Raw genomic sequence first — 18,007 nt, forward strand, 5'->3', positions numbered from 1 at the left:
CAGGGAAATCTCCCCTTATATTGAAAAAAGTGTATTTTCAGCTCTCATGGTAATGGATAATAGCATGAAATGTCACCCTCAAGGTCATGTAAATAATTAATTATACTGAAACACATTTATCACTTTATAAATTGCATGTTTCTAGTCCTGATTTATGGCTTCTGAACAAGTGTGGGAGGACAGCACATGGATACCTCGTGGGGCTTTCTATCCAACTTCTTCTTCTTCTTCTTTTTCTTGACAGATGGAGTTGATGCTAATTTTTTGCTTGTCCTGGTGATCTGACTCCGAGATGGTTTTTTCATCAGATGCCTCCTCACACCTGGGTTATCTTCAAAGCGGTGGCCTGAAGACATAGGAAAGGAAAAAAGGCCACCAATTTGTCTAGTGGATATACACTGTCTGGCAGGGAAACACATCCAAGCACGTCCTTCTCTCATTAACTTAGGCTATCAAAGCCCTGGCAGCTGGAGAACACACCATCACCCTCCAGAACTTTGAAGATTCTTTCTGCCTCATCTGTCTACTTTCATCTCTTCCAGATGTCTGTGAGCTAACCTCTTCACAAAGAAGGCTTCTTCCTAGGCTGTGCATATACTTGGGGCTTCATAATAAATGCTTTTACTCATGGTACTTGAACAAGTGGTGTGGGAATCCTCCCCATATTCCCCCAACAAAACACAAGCTGCAGCCTTGCCTGCACAGTTCTGCACCACACAGCAAAGGCAGGCACCTGGCTGGGCTTCAGCTCTTGCACCAGGGCAAGGCCTGGTGCTCAGCAAGCATAAAGGGCAGTGAAAGGGAAAGATATTTAGCTGCTGGTCTGGGAGACATAAGGAAATATCAATGTCTGTTTTATTTAATTGTGTGACGAGACTGTAGAATAACACTGTGGCCTGGGGCTGGCTCGGAGGCTGGCAGTGAAGTCGAGCTATCGCTGCTTCTAGATGATCCGCAGTGCTGCTGTAATGCCCTCGGAAAGGTCTGCGTTAGAGACTGGCTGGCTGAGGCAAAGCCTCACAAAGCCTCCACAGAGGCTGTTAAGGCTGCTCTACAGATCCATCACTGTGCTGCTGGTTAGCCAGTGCCCACCAAAATGCAGCCACAACCATGCTAGCCTTTTTGCAATGCCAGAGAAATAGCACCTGGGCAACAGCCTGCCAGGGAGAATATCCCTGGATGCTACCCAGAGACAGCAAGTGTATCTTTCTCAGCATGGACAACCCACAGGAATGTGGAAACCCTCAGAGCTTCGTTTCAGGATGGGCAGGCTTGCCCAACTAGATTATGGAGTCAGGGCTTTTGCTCAGCTTTGGTCCATTGAGATTTGTTGGCTGTGCTTGTAAGACAATGCCAAGGTCTTCTCCCTGGCAGAGCAAGGGCAGCTCTCCATTGCCTGGGGTGAATATTCTGCTTGCATATATCTTTCTGCACTAAGCTTCAAGACCTGCAGCTTTCAGGGTATGAGAAACAGTAAAAAGCACAGGGTTTTAAGTCTAAGTGGTCTCTTTGATGTTGCAGAAAAATATCTATATACCTCTGGCATGGAAAGACACACCCAGCATCAGGCTAGGCATACCATGGCCTTGCACCTTGGAAATCTGGGTCGCTAAATTAAATATAAAATGAATCAATACTGAGCCTCAGGGCATTTTCCCCCATTGGCTGCCCTGCTGATGCATGTCCTGCTGATGGTGGGACTCCTCCCTGCTCCACTTACTGCACTGCAATGTCGATAGGAGCCAATAATGGCCCAATAACCACTACGAATGTTTCTGGGAGCCAGGCACGTGTGGGGCTTCCATGGAGGTTCACATGGATTTCTCAGTTCCTGCACGCACAGTAGCCACTTCAGCACACTCAGTTATGAGCTCATGCATGCAACAAGCAGTCCACCATGCAGATGATCTTGGTATCTGGCACCTTTGCTCCGATCCCTGTAGCATCTAATTCTTCTATGCACCCTGGGACTCCTTCTCACTGTGTCCCTAGAAAATCAGGGCCTGAGTACACTCTACTCAGCAATACAGAGGACAGCAAGCTTTACTCTCAGCAATGACAACTTATTACAGTGCTCTTCAACAACAGACCTAGAAAGCATCCACAGGTGTCTAGTCTTAGCCAGACAACAGCTGGAGGACAGATAAAAAGCAAGGAGCCACATTTCCTGACAGCACCTCCAGTGACTCCCACACTCACTGACAAGGACAGGAATCAGAGTGATGAAGGGTCAGAGAGCATTGGTGAAGGCACATCTCCAGAGCCCTACCTACAGCAGACTAAGGAGAGATCTACTTTGCTGCTCTTCCTTGGTAGTGTTTGTGGCTATTGAGATGCCAGCTAAGGGCTACAACTCATAGGAGCAGGGTGGGCACCTGGTCTTAATTTAGGAGAACCACTGGCATTGAGAGTCCCATGCAGAACCCAGCTGAAGTGCTTCAGGTTGCTCTACAGAGACCCTTTCTGTGTCCTGTCAGATTGGTGCCTTCCCCAATGAAAGTCAAGCTCAAGAGAGCACCTAAAAGTCCTTATTCAGAACACGATCTTAGACTGAGACCAAAGGGTGATATGCTCAGGGTATATGTCTGTCCTTCTTGTTTGCAGCCAAACTCCCCAAGGAGTACTGCTCTTGTTGTAGCTCCTCTTCAGTGCTCCCCAGGTGTGAAGACAGTGACAATGTCAGAGGACAGAGAGCAATTCCTGTGGTAGCTCCACTACAATGAACTGGTATGTCACCCTCCCACACAGCATCTCCTACAGTCTCTTCCAGAAGATGATCTTGTCACGTTAGCTTCCACAGTCAGATTTCTTCAGATGAGCAAGTTCTTGTTCCATCAGCTTAAATCTGAATATGACAGATATGGCTGCACTGCTTAAAGTCATCCCCAAGAATGCCTTTGCTAGCAGGCAATTGCGTTCAATTTACACCTTCAATAGCTCCTGCTCCCCTCCTTTCATTTCCCTCAATCCACGAGAAGGAAGACCAGAAAGAGGCATCCAAGTACTTGTATCCGTACTAGAGAGCAACCTGCTATCCTGGCATCACAAAGATAATGCACACTGCCCATCCACCCCAATGGTTAAGTTATAGCAAGAAAAAAGATATTTTAAACTTGGACTCTTGAAATATATAAAAAGACACTTAAAACTCAGATTCCTAAAATATTTAAAACTAGACTAAATGGAATGCTAATCAACATACTGTAAGACACAGCCCCATGCTGGCTTCTGGAAAAAGCTACTGCCCTGTCCTGCACAGAGCCCAAGTCTCTCCTGGCTGATTCTAAGTTCAGTGTGATAGGGATAGCTCATCCCTGCTGCCAACCAGGTGTCCAGGTCCAGCACTCCCCATGCTCCCAACACTTAAAAGAATGCAAGGAGACCAAGGACTCCATTCTGTTCAAAATATATTCCTCCTGGATCTGAGCTGGTCCTGGAAGAGGCATTGTCATGGAGTAAATAGCTGGGCAAGTGGCACTGGCTGAAAGTGAACTGGCTCTGCACAAAATAGACTCTGGTGTCTCAGCCATACCTCATCTGCAGGATGCCATACCTCTCTGCAGGATTAATCCACAATGTGAATTCATTATACAGAAATAATTAAGAGTTGACTGTATAGTGCACCTACAGTATAAACTGTAGCAATCAATGAAAGTGTTAACTATTAGAGAGCTCAATTTCCCCACTTTGTAAGTGATGCATTATCACACCTTGCAGAGTGATCTGCCCCTTCTACCTTCCCGAGAATATCCATGTTTTCCAAGGTGAACCTGGAACAATTTCTTCACACTTTTAATTTGCAGTTCATTCATCTTGGGACAGCTGATGGGACCACTTTACTCCAGGTTTCTATTTTGAACTTTGCTACTATTATATGCTCTATCAATTTACAGTAACAAGTAGCAGACTTGTTACTGTAACAGCCAGAAGCTAATCCCCACTAGCTGGTCCCTACAGAAGCACATAGGAAGACGTTCTTTTCCTGAAGGCTTGTAAAGATGGAACAGATGACAAAGAGAACACGATTCTGGGACTGAGAGGCAGGGCAAATTAAGTTTTTTGCCCAAGATCAAACAGTCTGTGGCAGAGGCAGAAGCTGAACCAAAGCATCCTGAGCTTTTGTTACAATCACTCTGCTTTCCCAGTTTTCTGTGGAAAACTGTTTAGTGGGATAGTTCTGGGACATCACCCTCCCATGTGCACTCCTAAAATCCCTTGAAAAATTAACACATGATCCAGATGAGGACATTTGGACAGTCACCCATGAGCCATGGCTATGAACAGTATCACTCCCAAGGTGGGCCACCTTTTAGCATCATGTACCAAGGAAGGACCCCTGTGAGAGATGGGAGTGAGGCTCTGGTTTCTCCACGGTCTCCGAGATGGCTCAGAGATTGCTCTGCAAGGGATGTGAAGGTACAGAAACAGATGCAGAGAACAGGAAGACATTTTTGACTCTCCAGATTGCTATTCTTCCCTGCTTTTCCCACGCTTGCTTCCTTTCTTCCTCTTTTCTCCCGTCCAGGCACCCCAGCCAGCCTGCCATCAGCTAGTTTCACAGCCATGCTCAAGCATGCAGATACAAAGTTTTTCTTTGGGTAATTAGGCTACAGTGCAGAGCTAGAACCTGATACCCACCTCTGCTGTCAGATCTGCACCTCAACTCAAATTCCAGCAAAAAGAGCAGCAGCACACTGTCACCTTGTGCTACAAATGGAAGGGGAAATCTCTTTGTCTTTATACACACTTCAGAGCAGCTGCTTTTTCTCTGCCCACGGCATGGGCCACATCCTGATAAGCACAAACAGCAAGATGCAGCTGCCTCTGGAGCTGCTCGAGCGAGACACACACAGGAAAGCACCTCAGCATTACAACACATTGGTACTAAGACCTCACACAGACACACAGGCATCAGGCAGCTCCTCTGGTGTCCCCAGACACACAGTGGGGCAGACTGTACTTCCTCTAAACTAGAAGACCAACCTGACGTGGAGAAGGTACAGACAACAAACACAGGAGGGGGTTACGCACTGTAGCTGGGGGCTCTGATCTACAGGTGCAACCATGGGGTCACTGTTCTGGTACTTACAGGTGGGCTCCCCGCCTGGGTAGCCCAGATGGTTTCTGATGGCCTCCCATAAATCATAGTCTTCAAAATTGAAGGCAAATTCATCAAAGTCTTCATAGCTGAGTGAGTTGCGAATACAGGTGCTTATCACTACCTCCGGGCTGCTGCCCCCTTCTGATTCCTTTGCTGGCTTCTCTCTCTCTTGAAGAGTTGTCATGTTGTCCTTGTGAAGGTCAGGGGTCAGGAGTCATGAACGACACGCCTTCAGATGAGGAGCCAGCATAGCCAGGATGACGTGTGGAAAGCAAGCTGCCCTCCTGGGGGGCTTCACCAGAGCCCTGGGGCCAGCCCCGGTGCCTCGCTCCCCTGCTCACAGGGCATGAAGGTGCCGGCTGCAGCAGCCCCGAGGACTGATGAGGTTCCAGGAAGACTGGCTCCACCCAGGGATGCTTCTGTGGTGGGCTGCCCACCAGCTCCTCCAGAGCAGGGTCCTCGCTTTTCCGTAGGGTCTTGTGCCAGATGCCCAGGAATGAGGCACCCGTGGCCCGGGCACAGCCAGGCTGCATGTGCAGCACCGCTTTTCTCCCTCACTCCCCTCTGGTGTCTCCCTCCCTCTCCAGCCTGCAGAGCAACCTATTGAATTCTCCATGTCCTCAGGCCCGGAGCGTGCATTTCCATGACGTCTCTTGTCTCTTGTCCTCCTGCCATGCACAGGGGCAGTCCCCCTCTGAGGCGCTCCAGAGGAGGCAGCTGCCTCTGCCAGGAGAGCAGAGGAGAGGGGAGGCTCCTCACCTCAGGTTTTCTGCAATAGCAGAACTGGCAGCGTGTCACACAGAGGGCTGATCACTGGGAAAGTGTGTCAGGAGAGGATAGAGCTGGGTCTCAGGGAAATGCTGGGAACCCTGAACTGGAGAGGACAGGGGGGTGGGTGGTGCAGGCATCCATGGGCTAGGTGGGAGTAGAGATGCTGAAAACATGAGGATCAGCACTGTGGACAATGCAAAGCTGACAGAGATGAGACACTGCCGGAAAAGAAGGATCTGGGGAACAAGAAGGTGAGGACCAGGTCCTGCGGCAGGCTGAAGACCATGCCTGAGGGCTGCTAGGGGAGGGCAAGAGCAGCACGGGACAAAGGGACACACGCACTGGTAATGCAGGTAGTGTTGTAAAGCCTCACTTTTCATGCCGTCCAAGTCAGCAGATGCCAGCATCTGGGCCTCGGCCTCGTCTGTGGGGACGCGCTGGTACGCCGCACTCTCCAGGGTGGTCATGCTGCCGATGCACATCCTTTCCTTCAAGTCGTAGGTGACCCGTTGTCCACTCGCCACCTGGCCCCAGGCCTTGCGCTTCTCCCACCCACGTGACAGACGCTCTCGAGGCCCGGGAGGGCTGTAGGAACCAAAGAGACTGACAGTAGTAAGCAGGGTGAATGAGAATGGGCAGTGGCCCTCAGGGGTTGGGGTCCCATGGCCCAGCCCTGGCCAGCAAGCCCCTGAGAAGGAGCAAGGCCAGGAGTCGTCTCCTGCAAAACCTAAAGGCTGCTCCTTCTGCTCCTCCTCTTCCCTACCACAGAGTGGGATCAGCTTGTGCCCAGTGTCAGGGACCTACGCCTGAGTCGATGGCCTCATGGTCCCCCCCTGGGGCTTCCCAGCTTGCAGCTCAGCACGACAGCACAAGTTACCTGGGAGGAAGGGTACTCCACGTGTACCTGGAGTACTCCAGGCGTACCAGGTGTGCAGCCCAGTGCCTCTAACCCTGCACTATGAGGATGTCATGGAGCCAGGGAGGTTGCAGGAGTCTCATGGAATCATCATCCCACCAGAGAGCAGCCCTTGTGCTCAGAGATGCTCTCCCTCTGGGGCCCATGTCCCTTCCGACTCAGCAGGCAAGTTTAGTGGCTGTGCTTAGCCACTGCCCCTGAGGACAGACTCTGTGCAGTGACCTTGAGGTGGGGAGAGCAGCAGGCAGATTGGCACTGCTCACCTACCTGTGGAGAGAGGCAGGGCCCTTGTCCTGCAGCAGGTCAGCAAAGCGAGGCATGGGGGACAGGATGCCACACTCCTCCTCCACGTGGAACTGCGCAGGAGCTGGAGTGCTGCTGGACTCCTCCTCATCGCTGCCAACAGTGAACTGCAGAGACAACAGTCCTGACAGCAAGAGCTGGGCAGACAGCCTTCACCCCAATCCTTGGCACACAGATCCTCCCCAAAATGGGCCACAATGACTTTCCCCACATGCCCCATACCCTGGGACTGGTCATATTGAGCCCTCCACTATACTATAAAACTTAAGAACTGACACACTGATCTTCCCCCATGGGTCTTATAGCCCCAAAATGCTCATGCACACCCACCCACCTCTGCACCCACACCAAGCAATAACTTACCTGTCACTGTCCTTTGGTGGTCATCTCTACTCAGCAAGGACAAAAACCCTCTTCCCACAATACTGCACAGCTACAACTTCTTATCCCTGAGCAGCATACTTGCTGGCACCCTCCTACCACCTCCCTCCAGACTCCAAGCCCCATCCAGAGAGGCATGTCCTGGCCTTGCCTTTGGTTTGCTTGGGGACTCCAGCTTAGGGGATGTGTCCTTCCCACGAGCTTCGGCCTCAGATTCTGCAGAGATTTCTTTCTCCTGGACCTCCTCTGCCTCAGATTCTCCTTCTTCCTCTTCTTCTTCTTCCTCTTCTTCCTCCTCCTCTCCTCCCTCCTCGTCCTCTTCCTGGATGGTGGGGGTCACCTCTGAGGGAGGTATTGAGGTTTTCTTCTTTTTCCTCCTCCTTTTTTTCCTCCTGCTGGCACGGGGTGGCCTCTTTTGGAACTTGAGGGCAGAAGGGAGGTGAGTGGAAAGGGGATGATGGATGTGGTGCGAGGTTTGGCGGTGGACTGAGAGAGAAAAAGAGAGTCAGGGGCAGGAAGAGGCTGGGAGGAACCTGCCAGGCGCCCCTCCAGGAAACAGCATGGTCTGAAGATCAAGGGCCAGGAAGGGCAAGGAGAGCCACCAGCCCACAGGGACATAGCAAAGCTCTTTCAGTGATGCAGCAGGCTGTGTCCAGCCTGGGATAGGTGGGGACACAGCCCCTGTGCAATACCAAATCACCCCAACACAGCTCCACTGCCCAGGGGAAGACAGCACTCTCCCTGTGTTGCCAAAAGCCATTTGCATGGCTGTGCAGAGCTGCAGTGACCTGCCACAGGCAACGTCCCCTTCCTAAACATGGAGAAATGTTTCTTGCATCCTCAAACAAGCATAATTTGGGCCCTTTACAAACTTTTTTGGGACCTTTTAGTTAGTAGTTAGGCCATGACTTAGTGGTGGACTTGGTGTTAGGTTTACAGTTGGACTTGATGATCTTAAAGGTCTTTTCCATCCTAAATGATAATGATTTCTTTTCTGCATAATGTTTCTTTGAGTTGAATAGATGTAGCTTATTTATCCTCCAGGCTTTGACAGAAAGTTCCTCCTACACAGCCACAAGAACAACAGTGCAGAAGTAACCTAAGTCCAAATCCCAGGTACTTTGAGGGCATGTGTTGTACCAGCCTCTGAAATTCAGGTTCAGTTAGGAGGCTGTCTTTTAAAAACCAGGGTAAAAAAACAGGGCAGAAGGACTCTTCTTTAAACTAATCTACAAAGAGAAATTCATACAGGCTTGACCTGGGTGTCATGGGAATTACAGAATGAGAAGAAATTAAGGGCATTTCTGAGCCTTCAATCCAAAACGAAGGCAACACACCAGGCAGGGAACAGGGTAAGCTCAGCATCCCACTGTGAGAGAAAGAGAAGCCACTGCTGCCAAGGCTAGTTGCAGGCACAAAGCCTTCCACAGACAGTCTGCAGGATGCACAGGTCCTGGGGCTGCACCCGGAGCGGCTGAAATCAGGGGGGCACTAGCCACTTGGCAAGGGGGTGTTGTTCGGCAGCTCTTCCTGAACAATTGTTTCCAGATGGTTTAGATTTGGTTCCTTCCCAGCTTTCCTGTGACATGGCAGCAAAATCTGTTTATAGTGAAAACTACCTTCAAAGGACATTTTCAATGTAGGCTGTAACCTTCTCCCTGGGAGAGCCAGGCAGGTTCATTGTTCTGCTGTCATGTTTCCTTTCCTTTGGTTTCTCAAGTCTTTTCTCCCTTGTTTCCCCCCTTGGGAACAGCAGGGATATTTCACACATCCCCCTGGTTCAGAAGAAGCAGCTTGTGGCAAGATTAGAGGAGATTTAGAATAGTCAGACATCTGCACACTGGAAAGAGTTTGGGCACTTTATAAACACTTTTCTCTCAAAAGTGTTTTTTTCTTTGACTTAACTGGGTGTACCCCATTTCATTCACAAGATGTGGAAGACAGACCCTCCTGTTCTGCAGCTGTACTTCCATAGCATGACACAGGTAGGTCAGGCACGAATTTCTAATATAAGAAGCAAGGAAGACCCCAACTATACACACATTGCTCCTTCAACAGCACAAAGCTGCTGATGAGGACACAGCCCATCTTTCCCTTCTGGCTTGTTCACTTCAGTCCAAAACAGAAACATTTATGTTTTGGCTCAGAAGGAAACTGAAGCCTTGGGCTGCAGGGAAGAGCAGTGATGGTGTGTGATCTGGCACAGAAGAGGGGAGCACTACTCTTCTCTTCACCCCTGCACTCAGCCTTCCTCAGGTCAACTGATCACATCTCCCCAGAGGTGGTCTGGAGGTGAGAAAAACACACCTCTCCCAAACACAAAAGGATTCAAACCTCTTCTTCCTCCTTGGCCTCCTGTGCATCCAGTCCCTGCTCTCCCTCCCCGCTCCCTTCCTTGCACTGCCTGCCTGTATGGAAAGTTACTGCCAAACTAGTGTCCCAGATGTTTGATTACATTTCTTGGTGAACTTGATACAAGAGATATGAAAAATAATTTAGATAGGGAGCCCAGAAGGAAGAGCCTACATATTAGGAATTCCTGGCTTCGACTGGAGCAGGAAACATTTCTAAGCCTAGAGAACATTCACCTCTATGGGCTGGTATGTTATCTTTAGAAGCCTAATGACCTAACCAGATCTTCCAGCTTTATGAATACAAACTGCATAAAACTTTTGATAACCAGGGTTGATGTAGCCCTAGACAATAGAAATACATCAGGAGTTCAGAGGAAAACAAGCTTGATTCTGACAAAAGAAAAATTATTCTCCTATTAATAAGGGGGAAAAACCCAACCCCAAACAGTACAAATCTCTCGTCAAATTTTCAAAAAGCTTCTGCCATGCATGCTCAAGCAGATCATCCATGTCCTCCAAGCCAACCAGCACAGCTGTGCACACAGGCAGAACTTCTGAGCAGGTAGGTCCTACGGGCACAGGACAGGAATTCAACCCACAGCAAAGCTATCAGCACCTTGCAGCCATGTGTATGAGTGACTGTGAGCCCAGATGGGAAGTGCTATTTGAATGGAGCCTCTGTAGAGAAATGACACAGGCAAAAAACCAGCAGCTGAGGTGCACTACAGTAATAGACTTTTATAACAGCCATTGGAAATGAGTGGCCAAGCAGAAAACAGCCTGGTGATGTACTTGGGACATAATGTTCCCAAGGTTGTATCTCATCAAAGCCAAGCTGGAAAAGAAGCAGTATGTGACTGTGGAGAGCCACTGACTGGGAAAATCTCCCAACCATTGCTACGTGTCTGCCACACAAACAGGCTGCTGGATGGGGGCCTCTTCCTGCCTTTCACTGCTGTTACTACAAAGTAACATAACCCACCTACACCAGGCAATAGCTTATGGTCACTCTTGTTGTTACATTCTCATTTAACACCCGAAGTGACATTGGGCAGACCAGCTGCCTTCATCATGAAAGAGCAGATAGAGGAATAGATATGCTGCTCAGATGAATTCATGTGAGATAACTACAGCACTTTAAATTCACACTCCATTTTTATTTTGCAGTTCCTTTCTTTGATCAGATAAGCCCAATGGATTCTTGAGTGCTATTTAGAAATACACAGGCATGTCTGACTGGAGCCATCTGCTTTCAGACTGGGGAGGACAGCGTGGCTTCTGGTCATGTTTGGATGTTTCTTTGCAGCCACATGGAAGAAAAAAATATTCTAAACCGGAAATTTCAACTTGGGGAAGTAGCTGCAGAGGTCTCAGAGACTGGTCTAGGAGGTGAACAAACACCCTGGGCTGTGCTACGGCTGCTGGGTGAGCTGTGCAGTAGCTATGCCCATGGAGACAGAGAAAACAGGAACAGACTGGAAACAGGCCGTGGGCACTGGTGCTAAACTGTGTGTACATAGCACCTTAGGAACGCTCTGGAGAAAGGAAGCGAATAGCAGGCTAATACAATCTGCAGTCCTGCCACAAGGCTGCAGAGCAGGTGGGACTGAGTGAGGGCTGGTAGTGAGGGTGGAAGGGGGTACAGTGTTTCAAAACCTACATACATTCAAAATCTCTCTCACTGTAGCTGCGACTTTGCTTCTCCAGATTGCTTGATGCTGACTTGCTTATCAGGTCCCCAAATCTCTCGATTGACAAAGTCTTATCCAAGTCCTCATCGTCCTCGGCACCAGGAGAGGCTTTCTCTGCGTCATCTCTGCCCTGCACAGAAACCGCCAGGTAAGAATCAAACACGGCAGACCCCTAAAGCCCTCTAGATCCTCCTGCCCTTCCAACAGTGCCAGCTTGCTAAAGAGCACCAGGCTCCATACAACAGGCCTGGGGCATAATTTCTCACATAGAGGCACAGCTCTGCTCAAAACCAAGTGCCAGAACAGATCATCAAGCTCCAAGGCACACTCTGCAGGGATACCTTTGTGGTCCTCCACACCTCTCTTGAGTGGCAGGTATCAAGGGAATGTGCCAGTGCCTGTTTTTCCCATTAGATGAAATGTGTAGCTTTTGTTTGGCTGGAATTTCTCTCTCCTCACATTTAACTGCTGCTCTCTAGTCTTTCCTTTGCCCAGTCTGCCATCTCTCTCATTCTTAGACCTACTCTGTATTTCCCCTTGTGAGACAGCATCTCTGCTCTGGTGAGTTGCCCTCGGGTCAGTGACCACCCTGTGCCTTCCCACCTCCCCTTCACACATCTAGAGACTCCCCGTTCCTCTTGGATGCCTTCTTCAGGCTTTTCTGCCCATTTTCTTCCTGTTTCAGGCAATGGGAACTTCTCTGCCTTTTGCTGGTGGAAGTGCCCTGACATGAGTATCACCAGGTGCCCCCTGGCCTTTCTTTTTTTCTTTCTTTCTCCTGAGCAGCTGCAGATGGTAAAATTTTCCATCAGTATAGCCGAAATGCCAGCGCGGAGCTGTTGTGGACTCCCATGTTTCCATGGAAACAGGAGGAGGCCCAACTGTGACAAATCTGCTAGGCAGAAAGAGGGAGCAAGGCAGCTTTAGCTGAGAGATCCCTCTCCTCACATCCCTGTTCTTAGCTGTGGCCTAGGAGCAGCTTTGTGTCTGTGGGTGAGACTGCTTCTCCTCTCACCTTAGCACAGGTGTCCCAAGCCCAGCCCAAATGGGGACAGTCTGTTTTCAAGCTAATCAGCGCCTTCTGTCACTTGCTTACCCTACCCAATGGCATGTGAAGGTGCAGGGATCTCACAGAGCAATCTCTGGCCTTTTCTGGGCCACAGTTTGCTGTCTGTGTGGAGAGGATAGGGGCTCGTGGGCAGCCTCGGGGCACGCTTCGTGCAGACCTGTCCCCGGTAAACGCAGGCTGTGTCTCCTACTGCAGCACGCTGCCGGGACACCAGTCCTGCTCTGAGCTGGCAGGAGCACGGTCCCCGGGGAAGAGACGGCCCCGCTGCTGCTGCTGCTGCTGGATTCCCACCTCACCTGCTGCAAGTCGATGAAGACATCTCTTACGGGAGGGGACTCTCCAGCTGCCATTTTGGTTCAGGACCTAAGGGCCTGGGCAAAATATCAACCCTTCTCTTTCACCGGCAGGCACCCAGCAAACCTGGAGAGTGGCATAACCTGTGGAGAGAGGGCAGGACAAGGGAATGTCGTGGGAGACTGCTGGCCACTGCCCTCAAGCCCCTGGCTCCTGATCCAGAGGTCACCTCAGCAGCCCTTTGAAAACCTCCCTGGCATCACTAGGACAGGCCTCTCCCCAGCAGTGTGCAGGGGCAAGTGGCCCAGCCCACGCTGCTTTGGCCACCAGCTCCAGCTGATCAGGGATAGATGGGATCCTGTCCTTCTCTGAAAGGTCAGAGGGGCCAATGGAGACAGCAGCTATATATAGCTCCTGCATGGGCTATGCAAGAGAAAGAAAAGCTTCCTGCTCAGCCACCTCTGCAGCAGCACACCAGTGCAAAGCTGGGGTGTGACTGACCACCAGGGAAAGAAAAAGTCAGAGAGATCAGGTGCTGGGAGTACATGCCAGGAGCAGGCAGCAGAGTGGTCGTGTGGCACCTAGCTTTAACTGGACAGATCCCAAAAAAGGCCAGAAGGAACCACAGAGAGAGCTGTGCAGACCACAGAGATAGGACAAGGACAAACAGTTCATCATTCAAACGCCACACACAAAACAATACATGTTCCAGGCAAAGAGACCAACCTTCAGGCTGCAGATCTGTGCCCTGTCAGCACTGGCAGGGCTAAAGGACACACAAGTCCCTGAGGACAGCACAAAAGAACAATCTGCTCAATATCCAACTACAGGTGAGGAAGGCAAAGAGGTGCTACACTTGACAAGGACTGGGATACAAACTAACATAGAAACATCTCTGGTCAAACCATCTACAGCAGCAGCACGGTGTTGCTTTACACTGCAACAGCATGGTCTGCACAGGAGGAACTGGAGATGGTACAGAGACTGGCACTGGGAAGACACTGATCCCAAAAAACTCATCTGAAACAGAGAAGATGTAAGCATATACACAGTGATTTGGGCACAGGGAGAAGCAAAGTGTCCTCAGCTCACAGCACAAGAAAAGGGACATTTGTTAAAACTACAAGGGTAGAATACAAATGAATTCAAAATTGACAAAACGTTTTTTTTTTCCAATGATGTCATCAAGGAGCAAAAGACTGCAATGTCAGAGGATAGCTTGGCTATCTCTCTGGTAACGAGTTCTATTTATGACAAAGAAAATTAAGAGAAGTTAAACTCATCTTTCAGAACAAGCTATTCTCCAGCTATGAAAGCTTTGGAGTAGTATTACAGTCTATGTCCTGGCTATCTGCTGAAGGATTTCTTACTATCTCATCTGAAGTACCTATCATGGGACACTGTTCAAGACAGATGACTAAAACACTAAAGACTGTCTAAGGATGAAACCAGTAAGGCCACTTCATCATCACTTCTATCTTTGAAGATCTCCAGAAGGTCCACAGTCTGCTTGCTCTGCCTACATGAAGAGCTTATTCAAACCAAAAATCCCAGGGCCATCTGTAAGGCAAGATTTTGAGGAGCTAATCTGACCACTGATGAAGGATGCTCCTTTGCTCTACCTTCCCAATTATCAGGAACAAGGCAAAACATAATGGAAGAAACCCCTGAAACACACTTCATTGGACTCATCACTAATTTTATCCTCAGTAAGACATCAACAGCTCAAGAGAAATAGGCTGCCAAGACAGACATCTAAACAGCAAATGCAGCATCCAGGCCATCCTTTTAGTAGGAGGCATGATAAAGGTTAATACATGTCTTTTTTTAACTTTTTTTTTTTTTTTTTTTAATTCAAGAAAAGGGTACAATTCCATGAAAACAAACAGCAATACTTTTGAAACTGAAGGCAGGGAACATTTTATTCCAGTGGGAAAAGCTGTCAGGGGAACCTCATTTTGCAGGGCCATGGCATCACCACTGTTAAAGAAAGGATTGGACATTTTTAAGGAACAGAACATTCACAGCTACAGAGTGACTGCAAAAACGTGTTGCGAGGACGTAGGGGGTAAAAAGATAATGGAGCTTTGGACAGCAGCTCCTATAGAGGCAGAATCCCTAAGACTTAGTAAAACAGTAAAGGTAATTTAATAGAAGAAATGCTAATGCTCAGCTTCACCTCTGTGCTACTAACATGCCTTATGGGGCCTTTGAAGTAAACTAAAACTACCAGCAGGGTTGTGAAGCAATGTGCTTTGTTTCAGGTTAACCTTAGGTATGTTAGCAGACGTTAACCTTAGGTATGAAGCAAGGCAGAGTCTCCAGGGGCATTTTGTGCTCTGGGAGGGATGAAACCCACATCCTGGAGAACTACTGGGTGCAACATATTCTACTGACATCAGCTTTCTAAGACATTATATTGAGTTTAAAACTACAGCCCGACTGCCTAAATGAAGTTAAAAGGGAGGGAAAATCCAGCACCGAGTCTTTCTTTACCCGTCATAGCGGCACATTTAGAATTATGCTGAAGCCATCACTCTAATGAGGCTGAACAGCTAAAAGCCAGACAGCTGTAGTAGCAGTAAGAGAGCCCCGGGGACTTGCTTTGAAATTTCAGAGGGACTGGAAGACACCCATGGGGTTTCCATCAATGCCCCACTCACCACCCTGCGAAAGCAGGATGCGATGTGTGGGCACCTCAAGCCAGCAGGACTTGGGGCCCAACTGTTGGAAGGCTCTGACGCTTTAGGGACGAGAGAGGAGGTGAGGGTGAGAGGTGTGTTCTCCTTCTATAACCCTACCAGCTCTCCTGTTTCTGAAGAATGGAAAGCTCACAGCCTGAAAGCACTGCTGCTCCCCTTCGGCACATTCACGGCTGTCCATGGCCACTAGAGGCCACTTGCCCCTTACTTTGTGCCACCTCTGGAGGAAGGTGGGATGGAAACCTACGGGATCCGGCCTGGCGTTTCTACCACCCTCAACAGATGGAATTCGGAGAAGAGCAAAATTCTGCCAGTGGGCCAGAGGGATTGATTTATAAGGAAAGGTTAGGAGCTAATTTTATCTAGCACAATATGGGATGACTAAGATGGGGAATGAACAAACCAGCAGTCTGGAAAGATCTCAAGGGTGTAAAACACAACTAAAGATTATTTTTTTGTCAGGCAGCCCTTCATAAAGAGATTTAAGAATAGGTTAAAATTTAAAATAGAAACGTAAAAGGAGTATCAGGCAGAATTCTCCTAATAAGCACCATGCTGAAGTGCCCAGCCTGCTGGCATCACTGCCGGGGTTGCCATAAGAAGAGCATAAGATAAAATGGGAAACTAAAAAAACAAACACCACTAAAGAAAAGCAAATTACTGATACCTTCATCCTACTGTATCTCCTGGTTATGGGGAGTACGTGATTCAGCATTCCTGCTAGAAGTAATTTTCAGTAATAGAAGCGTCATGCCAGCAGGCCAGATTCAAAGGGAAGCCAGAAAAATCCACAGCCTGCCAACCTGTGTACACTCACACATCCCCACTCTCTCCACAAGCACACCAGTAAACAGAACTGGCTCACAAAAATCACCATACCTTGTACTGACCATTGTACTGACCATCTAGGCTTAACGGATTCTGAAGGAAAGTGAGCAGGCATGTCCCTGCAATGCTGGCAGCTACAGCATCTCCCACATGTTGCTCACAGGGACTCCAGCGGGGCTCCCCCTCATCCCCAAAGGCTGCTTCACAGTGCCAGTGCTTCCCTGTTTTGCTGAGAAAAATGCAATTTGGCATATCTTTGAGGGCCGAGGCGAGCAGTTCACACTGTCCCTTTGCAACAAAGGAGTCAGTAACGCAGGACAGCACGACAGGCAGGCTGCCCCAGCTCTGTGGGCCATCAGGTCCCACATCCATCTCCTCAGCTCTTCCTTAATCTCTTGGCCATTGGCTGAGAATAATTTAGCTGTGGAGTGTCTAGACTAGGAATGGATGTTAAGATAAGGATAAAGCCACAGGGGCAAAGCTGGTTTGAGGACAGGGGAGGAGAAGGGACTGGCTGATAGACACAGACGGGAAGAGCTCACAAAGGAGAAGGATTAGAGGCCTTGGAAGATCTTCCTGGGAAGAAATACTGATGTGCGTGTCCACGGAGAAAAGGAGCAGGAGGGGTGCTGCTGCATACATCAAAGCATTTGGATGCTACTGTGACACTCACAGCCTCAAAGCCAAACGAGAAACAGGAGTGGGCTGCACTGCCCCTACCTCTCCTCTGTCATGGTCGAGGAACAAGACACACATACCAGAATGAAAAGGCAACACATAAGACAGTAAACACACAAAGTTTTGTGGCATGAAGGTTTTAACCTGTGGATCTCTCTCCCACATGGCTATGTTGAAATTTGTATTATTACACAAACACTTTAGAAGGCTTAAATATTTCAATGAATCCTATACTCCGCTGAACTACCCTGGATGAAGCATCACAGCCATTCACTCCTGAAGCACTGTCTGTTCCGTGACTCTCCCTCACAACAGGCCCTTCGTAGGGTACCACACGGGACGGAGCCTGCATGGTCCACAGACACATAAACGAACACACGGAACAAAATTCACTCCAGAACGAAGTGCCAACACCAGACAGTAACAATAAGCCACCCCTCCACTGGACGCACGGACGGCTCTGACAGACACACGTACAGTCGGGGAAGGAAAGGGACACAGACAGCCACGGGGGTCACTGCACCACGTCCCTGCCGTGCCTTGCAAGCCCGTACGGTGCGGAGCGCGGGACTGCTCCAAGCCTCGCCGCATCCAGCCCGAGCACCGCGCTGCGTGCTGTGCCGTGCCCCGTGCCATGCACCGCCCCGCACCGTGCCATGCCATGCACCATGCCCCGCACCGGCAGCCACCCGCACCGCGCCACGCACCGTGCGGCACCGGAGCGGTCCGCAGACGGGCCGGGGCAGGGCAGCCAGGCGGAGCTGCTGCAGCCGGGGCAGCAGCGCAGGGACAACCCACCCCCCCCCCCCGCCTCCGGCCCGTACCTCACACCGCCGGAGCAGGAGAGCCGCCCGCCGCCGCCGCCGCCGCGCCGCGCCCCGGCCCCGCCGCCGCGCTCCGCCCGACACGTGCCGTGCCG

General features: G+C 49.8%; 1 protein-coding gene across 2 annotated transcripts in view; it reads right to left on the reverse strand.

Moving 5' to 3' along the window:
* Positions 1 to 17,966, reverse strand: part of SLC4A3 (solute carrier family 4 member 3) — a 31,995-nt gene extending 14,029 nt beyond the window's left edge. For both annotated transcript variants that reach the window (XM_053982469.1, XM_053982468.1), the window contains exons 1-7: positions 17,913 to 17,966; positions 12,883 to 13,023; positions 11,491 to 11,647; positions 7,624 to 7,958; positions 7,056 to 7,198; positions 6,246 to 6,457; positions 195 to 346 (exon numbers count right to left, since the gene is read on the reverse strand). In XM_053982469.1, coding sequence (XP_053838444.1) covers positions 195 to 346; positions 6,246 to 6,457; positions 7,056 to 7,198; positions 7,624 to 7,958; positions 11,491 to 11,647; positions 12,883 to 12,936 — 1,053 coding nt within the window. In that variant the 5' untranslated portion in view covers positions 12,937 to 13,023; positions 17,913 to 17,966. The remainder of the gene's footprint in view (positions 1 to 194; positions 347 to 6,245; positions 6,458 to 7,055; positions 7,199 to 7,623; positions 7,959 to 11,490; positions 11,648 to 12,882; positions 13,024 to 17,912) is intronic.
* Positions 17,967 to 18,007: the final 41 nt, after the last annotated feature.

This window comes from Vidua macroura, chromosome 7 (assembly GCF_024509145.1).
Source record: "Vidua macroura isolate BioBank_ID:100142 chromosome 7, ASM2450914v1, whole genome shotgun sequence".
Classification (NCBI taxonomy): Eukaryota; Metazoa; Chordata; class Aves; order Passeriformes; family Viduidae; genus Vidua; species Vidua macroura.